This window comes from Lampetra fluviatilis, chromosome 2 (genome assembly GCF_964198595.1).
Source record: "Lampetra fluviatilis chromosome 2, kcLamFluv1.1, whole genome shotgun sequence".
Classification (NCBI taxonomy): Eukaryota; Metazoa; Chordata; class Hyperoartia; order Petromyzontiformes; family Petromyzontidae; genus Lampetra; species Lampetra fluviatilis.
In genome coordinates this window covers 22,353,362-22,377,321 of record NC_136276.1, presented here as the reverse complement: position 1 = coordinate 22,377,321, position 23,960 = coordinate 22,353,362, and the positions used below count along the sequence as shown (strand labels likewise).

General features: G+C 50.5%; 1 protein-coding gene across 1 annotated transcript; it reads left to right on the top strand.

Annotated features, from left to right (window-relative positions):
• Positions 1-827: 827 nt before the first annotated feature.
• On the top strand, positions 828-8,818 carry LOC144937300 (collagen alpha-6(VI) chain-like). The gene is made up of 6 exons (XM_078864698.1): positions 828-1,455; positions 2,417-2,455; positions 4,074-4,141; positions 5,625-5,703; positions 8,018-8,287; positions 8,742-8,818. Exons 1-6 carry the CDS (start codon positions 843-845, stop codon positions 8,816-8,818), a joined length of 1,146 nt encoding a protein of 381 aa, XP_078720824.1. The 5' UTR covers positions 828-842.
• The last annotated feature ends 15,142 nt before the right edge of the window (positions 8,819-23,960 follow it).

The following is a 23,960-nucleotide window of genomic DNA, read 5'->3' as shown; positions in this document are numbered from 1 at the left end:
CTCCTGCACTACATCAACTACAAAGTAACAAAAAAAAGAGTGTGCTTGCTTACCCGGGAAGAACTCACTGAGTCTCAGGACTGTTTTTTTCAGGAGGGCCCTGCCAAGTTGTTGCTGTTGTATATTCCCAATTGAGTTATTTGGGGGTAATGATTCAGCATTGGGATGTTTGGCCAATATCAGTTACATTGTATTTTTTACTTTTGCTGTGAGAGATAACCAGAGAAAATGGAGAAAACCCACGCAGATTAGAGGAAGAGTATACAGACTCAACACAGAATGGTGCCCGATTCAGGAATCAAAGCTAGACCCTTGCTAGGAGGCGAGAGTTCCACCGCTGTGCCACCCATGGTAATCGATTGTTGTATTGAGCGTGATTACAATGGCGAATCTGACCCCTGGTGTTGGGGAGAGTTTTTACAATGACACACCTGCTAAGTACCTCGCCTGGTATACAGGAGGTTGTGGGTTCGATCTGTACCCTGACGCCTGTAAGTTTGGAATTTGCATGTTGTCCCCGTGGCCGTGTGGATTTTTGTCTGGGTTCTCCAATTTTTCTCTCCACATTTAGAAATTATCATGCGTTTAGAGCATTTGGCTGCTATAAATTCCCATGTGACAAGAACACACTTCTTTGAGCTTTCAGCTGTGGCAGGTTGCTTCTGAAAAAGAGCTATATATCTCAATGAGTCTTACCTTGTAAAATAAATAATAACATAAAATAAATAGTTCCACTGTGCTGTTACATAATCTGCTTGATATAACTACGTTAACAGGCGAGCCGTTTTGTTTTCACAGATATTTGCAAAAAAGGAAAATGTGAAAAAGAGCTTCTTCTCACGATGGACATTGCCTTCGTGATCGACAGCTCAGATAGCATAAAACCCGAAGACTTTCAGAAGATCAAGTTCTTCTTAAGCTCTTTGCTCGACCGCTTCAGTATCTCAGACGACCCCCAGCTTGAGTTGAACAAGTCGCGCGTGGCACTTGTGCAGTACACGCCCGGAGGATTTGATGTAAACCTGCAACTGACAGACCCCGTGAAGCTCGAGTTCAACTTCACACATTATGCAAACAAGGCGAAAATGAAAACCCACATTGAACGCATGAGGCAAATCGAAGGCACCACGGGCACTGGCCACGCCATCAAGTGGACCCTGGAGCATCTCTTTGGTAAAACGCAAAACGCTCGGAGTCACCGCGTAATTTTTGTCATCACCGACGGCGAAGCGAGGCCCTGGGACAAGGATACTCTCCACAGCGTCGTGCAGGATGCCAAGTGCAAAGAGTTTGCCATGTTTGCCATCGGCGTTGGAAAAGACATCAACCAGACCGAGCTCCATTACATTGCGAGTGAACCGATTAACCAGCACTACATCAAGATCGATAGGTACACCCAGTTGACCGAGTTCAATGTGAACAGCAGGATAAAGAGTATCCTCACGCAGTGGAAAGGTAAGCCGCGACGTTGCACTGTTTATAGAGAAATGTATCTGACCTCATTTTAACGATTTGTTTCTCATTGCATTCCATAGACATTGCTGGTGATGTAATAACATATATACAGTGGTATCTCAATCAGAGAGACTATTCTTGAACATTGACCTACATGAGAATTTTTAGTATGCCCAAAATGAAGCATTGTCTATTTTTAGCTTTGACACTTAAGACATTGGTTTAAGATGCAACAGCTCCTAGCAGGGCACGTGGAGCTTCTGTTGATGAAGTCAAATGTCGATTGAAGTTACTTGAGTAGTTCTCGACACCATTGTCAATAAAAACACCACTGCGTGTGGCCTTAAAGGAAAACTACAGAATATACGAAATTGCGGGCAATGGCTCTTCTTCTTAGCATGCAAATAGAGGGGCCAGAGAGCGAGAGATAGAGTGAAACGTCACAGTACTCGAATTATAATTCTTGTGGGTCTACTTCCCAACACACTGGTGTGCTAAACTAGTAACTAATCAGCACGTTTTGTTTACATGACAAACCTTACTGATTGGCTGTGTCGGGTGGTGGTGGGTTAGCGACACATTTATATTTACGCGATCTAACCCAAAAACCTTTATTTTGAGATAGAGCAGATAATAAGGGTTGGAGACTGCACTAAATACCATGGAGCCTGATGAGAATACAAAAATAAAAATACCTGATCATCAGTTTTAGACTGGCACGTTAATAATTCCCTTTTAGTAGATACCAAATAAAAGTAGTTCCATCACTTGGGATGTTCTGACGTGAGACGAAGTGATGTTAGTTTCAAGTTCCGGATTAGCATTGTCCTTTCTCACAGCATGATGCTGACAGCACACAATATAATTGAGAAACAAGAGAGGACAAATCCGTATATTTTATGAAAGAATAACGGTCTATTTCTGTGTGCTTGCTTTAATGTGTGCATCTTGTCACTCGCAGATAAAACTTTGATCTACCCATCGGATAAAAGCAAGTGCAGTCGGTAAGTGATGGAGAGATGGGAAGGAGGGAGGGTGGTAAGATGTGGGAGGGGGGGGGTAGATGTAAGAAGCAAAACTGCATTGAAGAGAAAGGGATGTAACATGGAAGTGAGAAGGGGAAAGTTTTATGAGGAAATAAAAAACTAGAGAATAACGACGCTCATTTGCCCAGAAATGCTCTTTTTCTGGGAGGGCCCTGCCAGGTTTTCACAGTAGGGGGCAATGTTGCTGCTACTGGTAGTGTGTGATACCAGTCGAGTATTTTGCGGGTGGTGTTTCAGCATCGCGATGTTTGACCAATATCAGTTACATTGTACGGTTGAAACCAGAGAAACCCCACGCAGAACAGGGAGGACAACATAGAACCTTCACACAGAATGGCGTCCGAATCGGGAATCGAGCCCAGGTCCCCTTCTTGATGTGAGGCGAGGGTGTCACCACGGCGCCATATAAAGACAGAGCAGAATGAGCAGAGAGGATGGGGGCGGGGAAGTGAGAGACGGGAACACACGAGAAGGCGGGACTAATTAGAGTTGGGCAAAAAGAGTTGAATATGAATAGCGAGCACGGTGAGTGTGGAACAGATGTGGACCACCACACCCTAATACGCGAGGTAGGACCCGGCCGATCCTGTGCAGGCCAACTACTAAACCTCACAGCACATCGAAGATGGTTACCAACAGAACGTGATCACAGCCACAGCGTTTGTTGATCTGTCTGCTGCATATGACACTGTTCAACACTAAATGTTGATCCACAAACTATATCTCATAACTGGCAACCTAGACCTTAGCCAGACCATCCATAGCCTTCTGGAACTAAACAGGCAGAAAAGTAGATGGCGTTCTCAAAAGAATGGCTTAATCACAAGGCAGTGTGCTCGCCCCACTTTTATTCAACACGTTCCTTCAGAGTGGGCAGGTAGGAACTTGGTTGGACAGCGCATTCGTGCACGACAGCCAGACAACTCATACCTGGTGGGCAGTGTGGAACCTGTTGTTCCTACCTGTATAAAAGATAACTTGAGGTAGCCAGGCAGACAGCCAGGTAGCCAGCCCTCTTAACTTTCGGCCCCTCCCCCTTGCTTAGGCCCCTCTCATTACCCACCTCCCTTAGGCCCCTCCCCTGACCAACCCCCCATATCCTTAGGCCCCTCCCCTGACCCCCCCTCCCTTAGGCCCCTCCTCTGAACCCCCCCCCCCCACTCAGGCCCCTTACATGACTCCCCCCTTCCTTAGGCCCCTCTCCTGACCCTCCTCCCTTAGGCACCTCTCCGTACCAATCAAAGAGCTGTTTGTAAGGTCTCCACCAATCAAAGAGCTGTGTGTATTATATATTTATTTATGCACGACAGACAGACAGACAATAAATCCCTGGTGGGCAGTGTGGAACATTGTTCCTACCTGTAATATCTACACCAATTATCAGCCACTGACTGCTGAATGTCAGCGGTTCATCTCTGCTAACGACATCTGTATTACCACACAGCAGATAAATTGCGAGAACGCAGAGAAGATCCCGGAGAGGGCACTAAACGAAATGTCAAGATGCTACATAAATAATCATCTCAAACCCAACCCAAATCTGTGCCTTCCACCTGAGAAACTGGGATGCAGAGCGACACCTGAATGTCACCCGGGGAGACCAGAGCCTCGAACACCAGAGTCACCCAGTCTACCTTGGGGTAACATTGGATCATATACTCAGCTACAAAAAACACTTTAAATACCAAAGCCAAGGCCAACACAAAATATTCTGCGAAAGCTCGCAAATTCAAAGTGGGGAGCACATCCATCCACTCACCGCACCACTGCCTTAGCAATTTGTCTCTCTGTGGCTGAATATGCATGCTCTACCTGTAAACATCTCGACACCGCCCTAAATTACACGTGCAGAATCATATCAGGATGCCTGAGAGCCACCCCTGTTCTCTGCTTATATGTGTAGTGACGTATATTGAGTCACTATGGCGTCAACTGTTGGAAGAAAGGTGGTATTGTACATGTTAGCGTCTCTCTCTGGCATCAGTGTGTGCATGGCATAGAAGCGGGCCCTAGCGGGCATGCTTCGGGTGACGGCCAGAGAGAGGGCACTTATATATATAGAACAGTCTGGGTGAACCCGAGAGGACACGTGACCAGGAGAGGGTAGCAAGTTGGGCCAAGGGGTTGCGAGAGAGACACGCAACATAAGGCCCAGAACATTCTAGCAAAGCCAGGCCACGTTCAGCGGGCTGTCTCTGGGAATGGAACCCGCCGAGCTACGTCTTCGGTCTTCACGCACGGCATCGTGGACCAGGCAGGGTGTTAACTGATCTGATCCGAGTGTGTCTTGACCCGTGGTGGTTACTACCATATAGTATCCCGTCGAGTAGTTATGTAGTTCCCGTGGTGGTCACCACCTTATGTCGTTATACCGTGAACGTTATATATAATTACCCCGTTGTATTCAGAATAAACGTGTTGCCTCCAAGTTCGAGTGCGCGCCTCTGTGGAACCCACTACATATGCACTATCTGGCGCCCCCTAACATCAAGAGGAGAGTAGCAGGTGACCAAGACCAGCAAGTCCTAGAGGGGGACGTCCATAATCCGCTGCATGGCCATCAGCCAGCACACCGTGTCTGTCATTGAGAAGCAGCTTCTTGTGCTCCACTGTACCACTGACCATATGGCCGGAATCTGACAGAACTTCCCTCTGGCAAAAGAAAACTGCTGAATGGAGCTGGTGAGAAATCATCCCCAGTGAGGAACTCGCATCTGGCTCCAATTCCAAATGGCTCACATGGCAGAGCCTAAACAGATTGAGAGTGGGTTTCGGCAGATGCAACTCTCTCGTGAAATCATGGGACTTCTGCACAATCAAACAATGCGCTTGTCAGGAGAAGCAAACCATGAATCGTCTCCTTAGATGCCCTGCAGCACCACAATGCTCTCCTCAAGATTTGGCAATGCCAACACCAGAAGCGGTAGCCTATGCAGAATATTGGGCTAAAACTATATAGGTTGGACAGGAGACTACGAAGATGACTTCATTGAGCTATCATTTGTAATAGCCAGGTTGCTTCTGAAAAATATTTACATAGCTCAGTGGGCTTTACCTAGTAAAATAAAAATAGCTCTAAGTTTATCGGTGCTTCTGCCATTGGGGGACTGCCTTGACGTGCAGCTGAAGCTCGTGAGCTCTGTAGACCCCGAGTGGCTCTACTGCATCGAGGAACCCATAGCAGTGAGGTACTCGGTGAGAGGCAAGACAAAATGTGCCCCCTTCAACCTGACACTGACCAACGTCGTGAAGTATGGTCCAAGCGTCCCCACGACCAATATCTAAATAATGGCAACGGATAGGTGGGTGAAGAAGCAGGATATGTGAAAAAAAATCAATGCCTTCTGCATCTGACTATAACTACGCACATAACGTTGTTGAACTTGAAGAAAAATTGGCGAAAATAAGCTGGAGTGTCACGAACATTGATACGTATGATAATTGATCAATTCCCATGACTAATTCTGCTCATTTGACTTCCCCAGTAGCATACAAAGGGACCAATCGTCAGACACCTCAGGTAATGCAAAATGTAACCTACTTGCACAATTGAACTGTCAAATGTAAACACGTACAGCAGTGGGTGCTTGAACACATGAATAATTATCGCAGCGCAGGTGCGAGAGTTGTAAAGTTGCAGAGTGGTATCAACGGCAGTGGTTGCGATGACCTCCTTGATCTTTACAGCCACTTATATTTGTTCTTGTCAAGACAACGACTTTCCAGAGGTTTCAGGGAGTGATAGGCCAGTCATTCCCAATCTCAGCCTGCACGCTAGCAATACTCTCTATTGAACTCTCACACCGTATATAGCCAACCGTGCTAATCGGAGGTGCACTATAGTTGAAGCATTCACGTATTTTTCTATAAACAACTGGAGAAAAACAAATTTCCTCACTACAGCGTATCATTTTCATGGGCCAGTGGCTATAGCTGGCATTGATGCCTCAGCTTCTTGACATGGATCTCTATTGGCTACTTGCTCCCCCTCATCGCTCGATGGCTTGATAGAAAGGGAATGATTTCACCCACATTTTGACCAAGATTATGTTTCACCCGCCGATAACATTTGCCACTCATTAAGGTAATCAGAGGAATTGTGGGTAATATTGTGAGAGTTCATTATTTTCTACATCTACTGCTGGTGGAAGGGACTGCATTCGAGGAAACTCCAGAATGCATTTGTCCTACTTGTCCACGTTGATGAACATATGTTTTGGAAGAGGTGGGCATTCCCATACTTTATCTAACCACACAAAACCTGCCGATAGACTGCAGGGAATCCATTTAGACTGCTGGGTGGACAGGCGTGGAGGCACCCGGATTGCAAGTGCAGTGCCCAACCGTGACACCACGACTGCTCCCTGAAGAGTTCTGCTGTAAATGTGGCATTTTTCAGGATGGTGACGTGTTTGTGTTGTAAGCTCCGTGAAATGTCTTATTTTTATATTAAACGTTCTGAATGTGTTATAAAACTATTGTTCACCAAAATGAAACCTATTAATTGAATGTCGCACTACAGTTGCATTATCGTATCGCTATAATAAAAGTACATTATATTTTTATATACGTTTATACAAAATACATACATATGTTTTTAAATGCCCCGATGCTATTAAGGAGTAAAGTCGCCTTAATTAATTAGTTATATGTTATGTTTTGTAGGTGTCTTGGGCAAGAGTAAACCATTAGCTGCAGTCATCAGAGATGTTAACCACACCAGCTTAGTCTTGGAATGGAATGCACCAGACCCAGGCGAATTTCTGGTAACTGTGACGGACAAGGAGACTGGAGACGTGCCGTTCAGGGAAATGACGAATTCCACGACAGCCAATGTGATGGGTTTGACGAGCTGTCATGAATATTTGATACAAATCCAGTCGGTCAACAGCGGAGCTCCAGGATTTAGTTACACGGGCAGCCACAGAACACGTGAGTATAAAGTAACATTCAGCACCCCAACATGAGATGCCCACTCATGTCCAAACTTTTTGGTCAATAGCCATAACTGTATCCATAACCGTCTCTACATTATAAGGTTTTCTGCCAGAGCTAAAATAATCATACAATGTATGTATGTATGTTTCACTTATTTCGCACCGTGCGTAGCCAACCACGGTTATCGGAGGTGCGGGGGAAGGAAACTAAACACAAAAAGCAGTTCAAAAGAAATTAGTTTTCAATCTAGATGATTTAAAAGTGCATAGCTCCGGTGGCTTCCTAATATCGGAAGGAAGAACGTTCCAGACGGCTGCAGAAACGTATCTGAAAGCGCACGTTGCTCTAACCGTCATTGTTCAATGGCCAGTCAAAGCCGCTGCGAGGATGACCGGATTTCGTGTGATGATTTATGCTCCTTGACGTGATAGATTATGCTCCTTGTATTGCCCTGAGATACCCGTTAGGGCCATCCAAGTTCACTTTCCCTAGAGGTGATCACTGCTATGGTGGTCCGCCACAACTATTGTGAGAGGAGCTACAGCCGGGCTCGCCGCTTTGGGCCGGTTTGTGTGCAGGCGCGGCTCCTCCGTCCTCGGTGTGGACGACCGTGATCAGCAACAGCAGCGTGGCGCTGAGCTGGACTCCGCCCCTGCATGCCGTGCCCACCTCCTACAGCGTGCACATCAACACGCTGCCCTACGGCGATAAAAAGTGCTTCTCGGTCGATGTGGAGCAAACGCGGTATGTTTTTACCGGAATCGCGTCTGATGCTGTCTACAGCGTCGGAGTGAGCGCCTTCTGCGGCACACAGCAAAGCGTGACCGTCAACCTGCAAATCAAAACAGGTGCGTTCTTCAGGAGGGATTAATCAAACCTGTTTTGTCCACTTTGCTGTAACACAACGGAAGTAGTGGCATGCGACGTTATCATTTCAGAAATTGCTCATTTTATAACAAGTGTTGCCAGTTCAGTTGCTAAAGAAGCATCTGCCCTCATATTAGGCACTGGTTCTGGCTGCTGCCTTGCCACTTGTGTATGGTTTCCCGCACCTCTGACTCATAATGGAAACTGCGTGTGTTCCAAACTTCGGTATTTAATGATTTTACATACAGTCCTGTACCGTTTACGGGATAGGTTATTTCTTTCTGTCATTGAAAGGAGAGCACTTGTCCGTTTCAAATTACTCCGTAACGTGACTCATTGGCACTGCTGAACAATCAAAGGTGTTCCTCATCTGGGAACCAACGGTGAGGGGTAGATCTCTCATCCTGGGCTCTTGAGGTTTGGGGTGCCGTGGAGATTCATCACCGTCCACCGTGCACCTCATGGTGCCTTCAAACTCTCTTTTTGACCTCATTCAGACGTGTGTTCCTTGACCGTGGACAAAGGCAGCTGCCACGAGTTCAAGATGAGATGGTTTTTCTACGCCCACTTCCAAGTGTGTGCCCGTTTCTGGTACGGGGGCTGTGGAGGAAACGGCAACAACTTCATGAGCCGTGAGGAGTGTGAGATGACCTGTAAGACCAGAGGTAAGGGTTCATGAGAGCCATTATGCGGTCAAACAGCACAGCGGAGCGCACAACACTTAGTATGTTAGTCACGATCCAAAACAAGCAAAGCAATTTCTCAACGTTTTAACTCCGTGGGAATTATGGCCACGGAAACTCCTGCAAGCCAAGGTGAAAACGTATTGAGTGGGGTTGTGCAGCATGGGTGTAATTGGGCTTGATACTGTGACTTGGGTCCTGACTATATTCCAATCCGTAGCTGATCTGATCTAATGGATCTGATCCACTGTGTATGCTTAAAACAGATGAAGGGTATACGGAAATTGGGCCTTAGGGACACTTTCAGTATTTTGTGGCTCTGGTGGCCTGTAGCTATTGTGTACATGTGTAGTGGCGATACGCGCTGGGGTAGCGATCAGGTGCCAGCGCGTCGGGATTGGATGTGTGTGTGGTGACGCGCGCTGACGGTGAGGGATCAGGGGTCAGCGCGGGATCGTGTGTTGTGTGGTGCTGATTGGCTGGGTGCCGGTGACGCGCTGGTGTGGGAGTGATCGGGTGGCAGCGCGACGTGATTGGGTGATGAGTGGAAACACGCGCTGGGGGAAAGCGGATCGTAGAGATAGCGCGTCGTGATTGGTTCACTAAGGAGCGATGCTCACATCGAGGTCCGCATCCGCTCCGTCTCCCGGGAGGAGGGACTATATAAGGTGATGCGCAGAGGCGCACGGGGGGAGTGTAACCAGCGAAGACTGAAGACGGAGAGGAAGAGACAGGGCCCTGCGGTACCCAGTCCCGCTGTCCTGTGAGGACCCGGACTCTGTGTAACCCAGAGGCGGAGTGTAGGGTGAGCATGCAGTGTCAGCATGCGGAGTGTGTAGCCAGAGAGCTAGAGTCTACACGAGACGAGTGATGTGTGTAGCCAGAGAGCTAGAGTCTACACGAGACGAGTGATGTGTGTAGCCAGAGAGCTAGAGTCTACACGAGACGAGTGACGTGTGTAGCCAGAGAGCTAGAGTCTACACGAGACGAGTGGAGTGTGTAGCTAGAGGCATAGGGTCTACACGAGACGAGTGATGGGTGTAGCCAGAGGCCTAGAGTCTACACGAGTTAAGTAAAGAGTGTAGCCAGAGGCAGAGAGTCTACACGAGTTAAGTAAAGTGTGTCGTCGGAAGAATAGAGACCACACGTTGTATTGTGACAAGTCAAGATTTAATAAAAAGGTGTGTTACCCGTCAAGAAGTTTCCTGCCGTCATTTCCGATACTTCAACTGGCGTCAGAAGTGAAACTGTCTTCCAAGCATGGATACAAGGAAGACCAATCAGACCCACGGGATTGACCGCGAGGACAACCTTGACGACCCGGGCCAGCTGCCGTCGGGGGGTGAGGACGAAGAATGGCCCACGCTGCAAGATCCGCCGACGGTGCCGGAGGAGCGACGGGGGACCGAGGCCGTGCTCCGTGAGGCGCACTCTCGTCTGGCGGAGCTGCTGCTCGCCGCCGCGTCCATCCTGGCGGAAATCAGCTCGTCGGCTGAAGCGGAGACGGCGGCGGACATTCTACAGGGTCGCCCCGCAGATTCCCGCCAAAATGACTTGGCGATTCCCGCCATTTCATCGGCGTCGACTTTTGGCGGGAACGGCGACCGCCACGTGGCGGCGGTTCTCCAAGCGCGCCCTCTTACGTCATCAACGCGCGCTGCGGACCGCCATCAGTCATCCGCCATTGGGGCCGCCATCTTACACACCGACGGAGCGGCGGGAAGGAACCACGACGCGGAGGACGACTTCATTTTTCAACAGCGCCTCCCCGCATTGTCAGCCTTCAAGGCGGAAGGCGGGGACTGGGGCCAATTTCAGCGCAGGTTTTTGGCGCATCAGGAGATGTCTGCCTGGTCCGATGCTACGGCGCTGCGGGCACTGCCTGCCATGTTGGACGACAACGCGCTCGCGGCCTTCATGTCTGCTCGGAGGTCGGACCGCTCCACGCTGAAGGCAGTGCTGGGTCTCATGGCCAAGGTCTACGGACCTCCCTCGGCGTGCCGCCATCATTTTTATGCGAGGCGGAAGGCGGACACGGAGACCGCGCTCGCCTATCGCACGGCGTTGCTGGCTCTCGCCGATGCTGCATTCCCTCGGATGGACGAGGAGGGCCAGGATGCGATGGTTTTGGAGCAGCTGCTTAAGTTGGCGCAGGACCTGGGGGTCCCCATCAACACGGCCGACGAGATCGACATTTCTTCCTTACGGGTCGCTACGAGTAAACAAGCGCACGAGGTCCTTCAACGCAAACAGGGGATCGTCTGCAACGCTGCCGTGGCCTCAGCTCCGGGTCCGGTGATCACCGAACCCCAAGTCGTCGGTCCGCGAGAGGAGGCGTTCGCCGCGGAACGACCAGGGGACTGGAGGTCGGGGGGTCGGTCGCCTCTGCGATCGGCCCGCAAGCTGGAGCAACCGAGATCACCGACGACCCTCATCACGTGCTATAACTGCGGCCTCCGGGGCCACGTGGCGTCCGGTTGCCGCGCTCCCCGTCAGCGCGCCATGGGATCTCGGCTGGACGACGACCAAGGCCCCAAGGCAAGTCGCGGCACCTCACACGCTCAGCCCACACACTCGACACGCATGGGCCGTCGCGGGGCGACAGAGGAGGGCCGGTTAGGCTTCGGGGATTCGGTTCGGCGAGGGGGTTTCGGCCGGGACCGGGGAGACATTAAATGGTCGGAGTTGGGGCACAGAATTGTGGCTGCTTCAGCGGGTTCATCCGTCGTCGCGGGTTCTATTGATGGGGTCGAGGTCAGGGTATTGGTGGACACGGGGGCATCGGCGACTATTATGTCGGACCTCATTTATAACATTCTCCCCGTACAATGCCGTCCGCTGCTCCCAGTGGATGTGCCATTTTTCGCCGCAAATGGGGGATCGTTGGGCATTATCGGTCAGATTAGGGCGTCCATTTGCATTGGAGATATCAAATTGTCGGGACCCGTTTTCGTTTCGTCTTCTTTGGCGGTTCCTTGTCTATTGGGCACTGATTTTTTGGCTAAGATGCCCATTAAAATTCTAATCGATCAGCGTTGCATTGAACTACCATCGGGTCGCCGTATTTCATTTTTGACGAACCCTACTGAGATTCGGACGGCGTGCGCCACGATACAAGCGTTGGCGACGCAGACCGTGCACGTGCCCCCGGGTTCACAGATGCTAATTCCCCTCCGGTTGCGGAAACCATGGGTGGAGGGGACTTTGGAACAAGGCATGCTTTTGGGTCCTTCTAACAGGGCTGTCGGGGGGGTCGATTTGTCGGTGGCTCACACTTTGGTTCGGGCGGACAAGGATCCGTTTGTAATGGTTTTAAACGCTGGGTCGCGGCCAGCCGTCATTCAGCAGGGTACCGTGCTGGCTCACGCGGCGCGGGTTCCTGCGGAGGAGCGGCTGGTTGCGCACGTTGATCCGAGCCCCACACAAAACATTGAACCAAGGGAGGACCTTGAATGGGTCCATTCGCTGTGCGCAGGCTCGGACGATTTGTCAGGTGTGCAGTTGGGTGCGCTGCGCGAGTTACTCATGGAATTCTCTGATGTGTTCAGTAAACATAAATATGACATTGGGTGTACGGATTTGTTGCGCCACCACATTGACACGGGCGATGCGGCGCCGGTCAGGCTAAATCCCTTCCGACTGAGTCCTGCTGAGAAGGTACATGTTCAGTCGGCCGTTAACTATATGCTTGAAGCCGACATTATTTCGCCTTCCTCCAGTCCTTGGGGAGCACCTATTGTGCTGGTTAAGAAGCAAGACGGGTCCTTGCGATTTTGCGTAGATTTCCGTCGCCTGAATAAGATCTCTGTGGCTGACGCGTATCCGCTCCCCAGGATGGACGAGTCCCTCGATGCATTGTCTGGTGCGCGATATTTTTTGACTCTTGATTTATTATCGGGATTCTGGCAGTTGCCACTCGACGAAGAGTCTAAACCTAAGACAGCATTTCGGACTCCAGGGGGCTTGTTCCAGTTTAACCGGTTACCCATGGGACTTCACTCCTCTCCAGCGACGTTTCAGCGTCTTATGGAGTTGGTTTTGTTGGGCTTGCAATGGGAGACGTGCTTGATTTACCTTGACGATGTCATTGTTTTCAGTAGAACATTTGCGGAACACCTCCAGCGATTGAGAGGGGTGTTCTTGCGAATGCGATCGGCTAAATTGAAATTTAAACCGGCCAAATGCCACCTTTTTCGTAAGTCCGTTAGATACTTGGGTCACATTGTCGACTCTTCGGGGATCTCTACCGATCCCGCGAAGACGGACTGTGTCAGTTCATGGCCGACACCCACGTCAGTTGCAGACGTGCGCAGTTTCATCGGTTTTGCTTCGTATTACCGCCGATTCGTTGAGCACTTCGCCACTATTGCAAAACCCTTGCACGCTCTAACGGCGAAAGGTGTGAAGTTCCGATGGGGACCGGAGGAGGAGGCCGCGTTCTGCTCCCTCCGGGACGCCTTGGTGGGTGCCCCACCTTTGCGTTATCCGGATTTTGCGAGTCCCTTCGTGCTAGATACGGATGCTAGCAACACGGGCATTGGGGGGGTACTGTCCCAGGTCATTGGGGGAGTCGAGAGGGTGGTCGCTTATGGTAGCAGGGTGTTGTCTCCGGCGGAGCAGCGCTACTGCGTCACCCGTCGTGAACTGCTCGCCATTGTATTTTTCGTACAACAGTTCAGACCGTATCTCTATGGTCGTCACTTTATGGTCCGGACGGATCACGCGGCGCTACAGTATTCGTTGAGGGTCGCCCAGCCCTCGGGCCAATTGTCACGGTGGTTGGAAGTCCTCCAAGACTATCAGTTCACGACCACGTACCGTAAGGGGTTGCGACACACAAATGCCGATGCCCTGTCGCGATTGTTGCCTTGTCAGAAATGTGCGTGTCTATCGGGATCGGCGCGCTGTAAACCGCCGGTTGGGGAAGATAGGGGGGCATTGGTTGTGACCGTGGACACACCAATCGGGGATGTTCCCGCTACCTCTCAGGATCGGGACTCGCTGCTCTCACTGTCGCTGAGTGAGTGGGGCCGCCTCCAAATGGCGGACAGCTCCCTGCTAGCGTTGCGCCGCAGGGTGGGAGGTCCTAACGAGGACCAGGAGCGAACTGGCTCCTATGTACTTAAACAGGGCATGTTGATGAGATGGGACAGTTTGTCCCGGCGGCATGCACTGGTGGTGCCTTCTGCTGTGAGGGGGAAGGTTGTTTTGGCCGCACACGAACGCCTCTTGCATTTGGGGGTAAACAAAACGCTTGCCCTGCTTCAGCGTGATTATTATTGGCCGGGAATGGGGGGCGACGTGGTAAATATTCTGAAGGGATGCGTTGAGTGCGCCAGGCGGAAACCACCGCCCGTGGCAGCTAATCCACCGCTGCAATCCATTCAAGTCTCGCGCACTAACGAGCTTGTTGCGCTCGATATTCTGGGGCCCTTTCCAGTCACGCCTAGGGGTAATAAGTACCTGTTGGTGGGGGTCGAATATTTTACCCGGTGGCCTATGGCGTGGCCACTCGCCAACCAGTCGGCGGCGGCTGTGACGGAAGCCTTTGTCCAGGGCTACGTCCTGGACAAGGGGGCTCCCGAACGCCTGCTGACCGACCAAGGGAAAACATTTTCAAGTAAATTGCTGCAAGAGGTGTGCGATCTGTTGGGCACTAAGAAGGTGCGTACTTCCCCGTACCGCCCGCAGCCGGACGGGATGGTGGAGAGACTCCACAAGACCTTGACTTCTATGCTGTGCCAGCGGGTGTTTGAGGCACATGTTGATTGGGACCTGCAGGTCCCGGGGGTCCTCGCCGCGTATAGAATGGCCCCCCATGCAGCCACGGGGTTTTCCCCATTCTATCTGATGTACGGTCGGGAAGCCGACCCACCAATGGAAACGCAGCTTGGCCTGTCCGCACCACGACCTAATTCTAAATTGGCAGAACATATTAAATTTAATATTCATAAGCTGACAGAGGCGAGGGAGGCCGCACGGCTTAATTCGCGGGCTCGCCAAATTGCTAACGAGCGGTTGCGTGCACGAAAGGTGTCCGTGCACGACTGGAGACCGGGTGACAGGGCCTGGCTGCATTGCCCTCAGGCGCCTTTGGCTACGTCGCCTAAGTTGTTGAAGCCATGGCGGGGACCCGTGGAGGTCGTGCGTGTTGCACGCCCCCAGTGCGTTCAGATAAAATGGGGAAAGCGACGGTGGTACGTCCACCCCTCCCGACTGAAACCGTTCTCGCCTCCATATGGCCTCCCCTTGTGTCGTGAGGGCCGAGCATGTGACGTGACCGACGACCCAAAGGGGAAAATGTCCTTGCCTGATCCTCACATGCTTCCGCCTGATCTCCTCCCAGGTCTCTCGGAACTGACAGCTGCCGACCACCGGCGGCCGGATCTTCGCGGCGGGGCCGGTCCTTTCAGGCCCGACCCACGCCGTCTAGAGCAGCCGGAACCACCGGACGGTCGTCAGCGTCCCGTCCCATATGACGGACCGGCCAGACAGACTCGCGCCAAGTCGCGCTACTTTTCATGACCTACCATGTGAGGAGTCGAGGAAGTTGGAGCGCCTCGTCGCTGCGGTAGTCACGGGGACGCCGGGCGCGTTCATTTTCTGGAAATCACTTTTATTATGTTGTTCGTCGGGCTGTATATAGCTTTTTATAAGGTGTTGTGTGTTATTGTTGACTTTTCTTGTGTTAATTGTCAAATTGTACATAGGTTGCTGTTGTGTTGTTGTTGTGTTACGGGGCACACTGGGGGGGTGGGGGTTTTGTTGTGTTAACGGTGTGTGAGGTTGTTGGTTAGCAGCCGGGACGGCTGCGAGCTATGTGGGGGGGGGGTGATGTAGTGGCGATACGCGCTGGGGTAGCGATCAGGTGCCAGCGCGTCGGGATTGGATGTGTGTGTGGTGACGCGCGCTGACGGTGAGGGATCAGGGGTCAGCGCGGGATCGTGTGTTGTGTGGTGCTGATTGGCTGGGTGCCGGTGACGCGCTGGTGTGGGAGTGATCGGGTGGCAGCGCGACGTGATTGGGTGATGAGTGGAAACACGCGCTGGGGGAAAGCGGATCGTAGAGATAGCACGTCGTGATTGGTTCACTAAGGAGCGATGCTTACATCGAGGTCCGCATCCGCTCCGTTTCCCGGGAGGAGGGACTATATAAGGTGATGCGCAGAGGCGCACGGGGGGAGTGTAACCAGCGAAGACTGAAGACGGAGAGGAAGAGACAGGGCCCTGCGGTACCCAGTCCCGCTGTCCTGTGAGGACCCGGACTCTGTGTAACCCAGAGGCGGAGTGTAGGGTGAGCATGCAGTGTCAGCATGCGGAGTGTGTAGCCAGAGAGCTAGAGTCTACACGAGACGAGTGATGTGTGTAGCCAGAGAGCTAGAGTCTACACGAGACGAGTGACGTGTGTAGCCAGAGAGTTAGAGTCTACACGAGACGAGTGGAGTGTGTAGCCAGAGGCATAGGGTCTACACGAGACGAGTGATGGGTGTAGCCAGAGGCCTAGAGTCTACACGAGTTAAGTAAAGAGTGTAGCCAGAGGCAGAGAGTCTACACGAGTTAAGTAAAGTGTGTCGTCGGAAGAATAGAGACCACACGTTGTATTGTGACAAGTCAAGATTTAATAAAAAGGTGTGTTACCCGTCAAGAAGTTTCCTGCCGTCATTTCCGATACTTCACATGTACCTGTTGGAAGTTGATGAATGTGATTACTCTCATCGAGAACGACCCATGCTTATAATGTTTTATAACCGTATTGTAATTATACCAGAAATATCGTAGCGTATTTGAGTGATTGCTATTAAACAAATTGTATTATTTCTGTTTGTCTTTTAGGCAGTTCTGACATGACCTTACCTGTGGGTGACATCATGCAGCATGTGAATGTGAAAAGCCTGTCGTGAGTGGTGCTCTGGGAAAGGAGACTCACATTGAAGAAGTGGTGCTAAACTAACAGAAAACCATCTTTCATACACATTCATTATATCGTTTAAGTATATTGTACTCCAATGTTGATCGTATATATTTCAAATCATGTATATTGATGTCATTACAGTTTGCATCCCATTAGGCATCAAAAAACAGAAATATAATATCAATGTTTGTTCCCGATAACGATTTGAATTCCTTCATTGCTTGCACTCAACTTTTGCACAAGTACCGTACTCACTGCACATACCGCGCCATCGTGCACTCACTCTCACCTGCCTCTCCCCTCTCCACTCCCAAAGCCGTGGCGACTACTTCGGTCCCCTAGGCCTCCTCAGCCAGTGTACTTAGGCCGTGGTGGCGAGATGTTAACTGCCTCGCCTGGTATACAGGAGGTCGTGGATGAATCCCGACCCTGACGCCTGCTGTATATTTGCAGTTTGCATGTCTCTCTCCCTGTGGTCGCGTGGATTTTTCTTCGGGTCCTCTGGTTTTTCCCTTCACATTTAGAATCAACAAGCGTTCAGAGTATTTAGCTGCTATACATTTCCACGTGACAAGCCACTTAGTTTAGCTATCATTTGTGGCCAGGGCACTTTTGAAATAGAGCAATGTAGCTCAGTGGGCCTTACCTGGTCAAATACAAAATAGTTTAGTTTACGAGCTCCCTGTCCGAGTATGGTGCTAAACACTTACCTGCCGCAGGCTTTACCACGTGTTTGGACACCGTTCTCAGTCGGGGCGAGTGCAGCAAAGTACAACGTTGTGTCAGGCGTCCCTCGCGTAACGCGTTTGCTCCCCCCCCCTCCATAGCGCGAATTCACAGTTATGTGATTCATATTTAAGGGACAAACTTCACGCTTACGCTATGCGTTTTACAGTCACAAAAGTAAAATAAAACATAAAAAAAATTCTAATGAAAGTTCTAAGTTAAAAACTGTCGGAAAGACAGCGTCCCAATGAACACCGCTAAGCTTGGCAGCGTATTTTTAATATGGGTGGGAGGAGCAGAGCGCCTTGACAATGGAGTTTACATATCAACAGCTGAGCTATTAACATTAAGTAACTGGGTATACACTACACCTGAGGACGGATGCTTATTGTTGTGGCCGAAACGTCGTGATAATTTTATTGTATTATTTTATTATTTCCCTTCTACGTGACTTTACCGAAAGAACCAATAATATGAATCCCTGCAGTCACGAAAGCTTTAAATCGAAATAAAAAAACGAATATTTCGCAGGTTAACCATCCAAAATCTCAATCTGATGGCTTAGCCATTTTAGATCTGAGTAGAAGCAGCCCACGGAAGCGTTGAAAAAGCCCTGAAGTTACTCCTTATTAAGTAATATTTGTAAGTATTACTCTTTAGAACCTTAATTAGTATTTGTCATTAAACTCCTTTTTAAGCAATTGCTGTATTGTTAGTAATATTAAGTACTAAATTTATACCTATTTTATAAAACCATGGCTAAAATAATTAAATGAAGCTTACATTTTCTTCGGTAACGCACCTATCCATATAAATAGGTTTTGTACAGCGCGCTTCGGCTTAGGCGCTGTTTTTCAGGAACGCACGTCGCGCGTTATGCGAGGACGCCTGTTAATGCACGCTGCCCGCCTTCACCGACCCACGCTGATCAACGTTGTGAAGTGTGGCCAATCCGCATGGCGTGGGGAATCACTCATCCAGCAGTGGATTGAGAAAATCACAGTCCTGCACGTGAGGGTGCCTATATGTTTAGGATGAGATGTGATGTAACGCGAGTCGCTTATTGTATGTTCGTAAAGCGCTCTGAGATGCCCCGGTGTGAAGGAGGGCGCTGTGTAAAAAAAAAATCGCGACACAAATCGGACATCACATATACACACACCACACAAACACAACTTACAAACCCACAGACGCAGACAAACCGCTTTACACCAGTCACAAGCACACAAGAACTTACAGCTCTTATCTTGCCAATGCACGGTGCTCGTCGTGCGGTCTTGGGGGCGAGTGCTCGTGCCCTGGCATCTTAAATCTAGAAGGTAAGATGTGACGCGAGTTGAAGGATATACGGTGCCAAGGCGTGAGTGGAATAAAGACGGGGTTACGTCTTCGAGGCAAGGTGACGCTGGACGGTGCAAACGTGTAGCGGCCTCGGTGAAATGGACACAGGTAAAAAAAAATCGATGCCTCCCACAGTCAACTGACAACCCGTCCATGCCTCTGTTCAAGTCCATGCTCAGGAGCCTTGACTTATGGCAAACTGTATTCCCATATATTGTCTTATATGCTGCTCATACTGCATTTCAGCCTCGCCTTATCCTGGTCAAATACCCCCCTTATTATTATGGGGGTATCCCAACCTTTGCATTCTTTCCAGTGTACTGCTCCGATAAAACGTCTTGAGAGCAAATCGACCAAATCACTCTGAATGAAGATGACCTTTTCAGATCTCGGAACCTGATTGGTACTTGGATGGGAAACTGCCTGCGAATACGAGGTGTTATATGCTTTTTACGGATATGTGTGGGTTTTCTCCAGGTACTTTGGTTTTTCTCCCACATGCTGCGCATAATCCCACTCGTTAAGAGAATTGATGAATGCAAGACTGAATAAAGATTAGTGGCTTAATGAGGCTTTCCTGGGAAAATAAAGGGAAAAATATTAGATAAGGGCTAGCTTCAGTCTCGCATGAGAAAACCTTGCATACTTAAAGGAAAAGCCCCAATGCCAGCACGTGTTATAACTTATATTATTATGAAGCTTGTTTACCCAGGAAAGCCTCATTAAGTCTCAACACTTAATTAGGAAGGAGGCAAAGTTATGTTTAATCCCATTGAGTAATTTGCAGGTACATTTTCAGTCTTTGGATATTTGCCCAATACCAGATACATTGTATGAGTTTTTTGCTATGGAAGGGAACTAACTGGAGACCCTGGAGGAAGCCCCATGCAGAACAGGGGGGGGGGGAACATACAACCTCCACATAGAAAGGTGCCGGATTTGTGAATCAAACCCAGGCGCTTGTTGATGTGAGGCACGCGTGCCATCACCGCGCCATCCTGCCACATATCACACTTGAGACAGAGGCCAGTGAACCCTATTGACTGTGCAAGTGTTTCTGCTTTAGCAACATTTATTCATTATTAAAATAATAAATACAATTTAATAAATATCCACGCAAGTATGTCTCGTCTGAATATGCATCTTACGGTGTTTCAGTTAAAACCGCATTTTTTCTCCTTCCTCTGCACCTCCGATTAGCATGGTTGGCTACGTACGGTGGTAAAGAAGTTCTACAAATATGTGTAGTGTCGTAGGTCTCTTCTACTCGAGGCTTTGTGTAGGCCTCGGCAAGGTAAGGTAATTTACCCTTTTTATCGAGTAAAAGGGTAAAGGTAAAGGGTAACGATGTCTACATGCCAAGGGGTAAGGTAAAGGGTAGGGTAAAGGTAGCTCGGAAGAATTACCCGGTAGGGTAAAGATAGCGCAAAGTATTACCCGGTAAATACGGCACCTTGTTTACCGCTAAAAGCTCCGTCGCGCAGTCCGTGGCCTCCATATAATAAGTAATATTAAAACAAACGTTATTAAAAACACACTTTTATGAAATGTACGAGTAATGGCAGAACTCCACGACTCCAGGAAGTGGCCCCGAAGCTTTCCATAACGTCAGGGACCGTGGTGATTTACAGCCAACGTCAGTTGAGCGTGGACAATTAGACCCAAGCCGAAACATAACATATAACAAAGATTGTTTAAAAAGCTATAGATTTTTTTTATGGTAGAATATAAAATTGTCATCAGTATGACCTAAGTATACCAAGTTTGCAGTCGATACCACATTAGGAAGTGGGTTAAAATTGAGTTACAAGATTTGAGGATATAACAATAACGACAACGACAGACAGAGTGAGTTAAAAGAAAGCGTGTAAAATTGATATAATCGAGAGTATTCTATATGATTAAAGCGCTCTACCTAGCATTTACCGTTATAAACCTTGTTCATGTGTAGTAGTTCCCTAGTAATTACCCTGTAATCGGGTAATTTGTATGGGGTAAGGGTAAAAGGTAGGGTAAAGGTAAGCTCGTTGCTTTTTACCTTTTACCTTACCTGCTAAAGGGTAAAAGGTAGGGTAGAGTGATTGTATTGTGGTAAGGTAAAAGGTAGGGTAAAGGTAGGCTCGTTTTTACCTTTTAACTTTTACCTTGCCGATGCCTAGCTTTGTGTGTGCGGGCGGCGTGCGTTGCGCACACACTCAGTCAGAGACTAGGTAGTCGCAGGAGGCACTGTCCTTCCTTTTTATTGTTGTGTTCACGCCACCAACTCCGGCTCCCTCTCTCACGACCACGCTGCCGTACGACCCGGCCCAGACACGACCCTGTCCGCGTTGCACCGACGGCGTCGACCGAGACAGCCAACTACTGTTCGGCCGCGCAATGATCGGGTGAAGGCGGCAGCGATGAGGGCGGCAACGACGACAGCGACGAGACGAGTCCACTCCCAGAACCGGCAGCCCGAAGCTCTCGCTCTCACTGCTTATATTCCCCTTGGCGTGGCTTGGCTCCACCCTAGCCATGCCTCCCTTCTCTAACCCACCAGAGGGTTCCAGGGGCCTCCCCACGAGGTCTGCCTTGACCCTTGTCCCAGTTCCTCCACCCTGCCTGCACACCCGTGTATATGCTCAACTGCGTGTGCGCTAAGTGTCCACCTGCAGTTGCAGCTGCTGTACAACAGTCATGCGTACGTTCAAAGATCAATGGTCAATAATATCTCGCATTCAAACTATCCAGTAAGGTTCTCAAGGAAACACAAGAACAACGAATTGCCACGCACATCTGTTATAACAACATTGCTCAACGGGCAATAGTCACACAAACTCTCATACTCTTCATTTGTTAGGGAAGTTAGAACTGCCAAGGGATCACTTCCCCAGTTCAGATAAATTAGAAATAAAAATATTGGAGGCGTAGGAGTAAAACAAAGGATGTGTAATGTGAGGTTATATCCGGGTCGTTGACAGATTACAACTCATCACGACGATTGGCTCTGCCGGTCCTGGTTCATAGCCAATGGGGGGAAGCCTAGGGGCGTGGCCCTGACGTAATGGAAAGGTGACAGCTGGTTGTAGAGGATTGGTTTTGCTGGCTTTAGCCACAGCCAATGGGGAGACGAGTCAGGGGCGTGGTCCCGGGAGCCTCTGGAATATTCCATGGAGGCTAACCAGGATTGGTGGAAACGTACCACGTGACCCGGGTATTAAATATGGGTGGAGACGTACGACACGTGGTCAGAATGGGAACGAACAGAGGAAGGGGGCCACGCGGAAGCGGGGCTCCGGGTTGCCACGTGGCAGTGTGTGTCTCTCTCTATCTGTCTCTCTCACGCTGCCTGTCAGCAGCGTGAAGGAAAGCTGTAATGCAAGGTTGAATAAAAGACCGGATGCCAGAAGTCGCCTCAACGAGCTTTATTACATTGGTGTCAGAAGTGTCTCTTGAGACCGTTTGGACGATCCTTTAAGATGCCCAAGCACCTCAAGAAGAAGAACCCACTGGACCCTCCGGCGGAGGAAGAAGTTGAGGTGGACGAGGACGAGCTGCTGAGAGCTGCGGGTCCTCTACCTCCGGCTGCTGCTCTCCCCGACGCCGCTCATCGCCGACAGGCTGGAGAAGCGACGTCCTCAACTGCGGACGAGGGATGGCGACGACTGGCGGAGCAAATTGATTCGCTCCGTGCGATTTTGCTGAATCTGGTGACGGCGGTCGCATCCTCAGCGGCCCTCATGCGGCCACGTGGATTTCAACCAAGTGCAGATGACCAGGATTTTCAGCGGGAATTGACGTCCGCCATTGTTCCTGCCGCGCAGGGAGAGGCCTCAATCTTAGGCGGGGCTGCTGCGATGAAGCCGCGGGACGCCATCTTGGGAGGGGCTGCTACCACACGGCCGCCGGATGCCATCTTGGGCGGGGCTGCTGCGATGAAGACGCCGGACGCCATCTTGGGCGGGGCTGCTGCGATGAAGCCGCCGGACGCCATCTTGGGCGGGGTTGCTGCCACGCGGCCGCCAGACGCCATCTTGACGGAGCCGCGAAATATGCGGGAAGCAGGAAATAGAGACGCTCGAGGCGTCGAACATTCACCGCGGACATCGCCTTCCTCAAATCAAGGAATTTGTCGCCGGGGGCGATTGGAGTGCGTTCACGTGGCGGTTCGAGTCAGCCTTTCGATCCGTATGATGGATGGAGGCGGAGGCACTGGAGGCGCTGCCCACGCTGCTAGATGATGTCTCCCTGGCGGTCTTTCGATCCATCCCGGCGACCAAGAAGAAGACGCTTCGTGACGCTTTCACGGAAATGGCGGAGTTTTACGAACCGCCGATGGCGGCTACCAGGAAATTTGTCACGTCGCCGAGGACCAGAGGAATCGCCCTTGGCGTACCGAGGGGCGCTGTTAGCGCTTGCCATGGCCGCCTACCCCGACTCGTCAGCTGATCTCCTGGATCCTCTCATCCTTTCCAGAATGATTGAGCTGGCCCAGGAACTTAACATCTCGTTGCCGGTGTGCGGCCACGAACCGCTTACGTCGCGATGGGTGGCGCGCTGCTTGGACGCCAAGTTCAACCTAAAACGCTGGGATCAGATGGCGGCATGGACGGGGAATCCAGAAATAGACGGTCTACCGTTGGGGTGGTCACCACGTCGGCTCGTCCACGGCTCCAATGACTCCAGCGACGACGACGTGATGGCTGCTGTTCCTCGCTGGGTCCCGAAACGCCGGCTGCGCGAGCGGCGCGATGGGGCCAGACGACCACGTGCAGAGACCGGGACGAGCGACCGCCGGGCGACGGCGGCTACGTATTTTAAGTGTGGCCGACGAGGCCATTTCGCCCGGGATTGCCGCTGCCAACCTCTGACTTCTCAGCTCCCGACGGGCCGGCTTCCATCTCCTCCACCGGACGCGGATCCACGGCACCCTCGGGCAAGTCGGCACACATCAGATACCTGGCAGGTCTTGTCACATCACCCATCCACTCGCACACATGTTTGCACTCCGGAC

What these genes read in the sequence shown, in the direction of transcription:
- LOC144937300 (XM_078864698.1), top strand. Translation starts at nt 843, where the DNA reads ATGGACATTGCCTTCGTGATCGACAGCTCAGATAGCATAAAACCCGAA. An exon ending in AGTGAGGTACTCGGTGAGAG is followed by an intron (nt 5,704 to 8,017) that starts GCAAGACAAAAT and finishes GTTTGTGTGCAG; the next exon opens with GCGCGGCTCCTCCGTCCTCG. An exon ending in CAACCTGCAAATCAAAACAG is followed by an intron (nt 8,288 to 8,741) that starts GTGCGTTCTTCA and finishes GGTGCCGTGGAG; the next exon opens with ATTCATCACCGTCCACCGTG.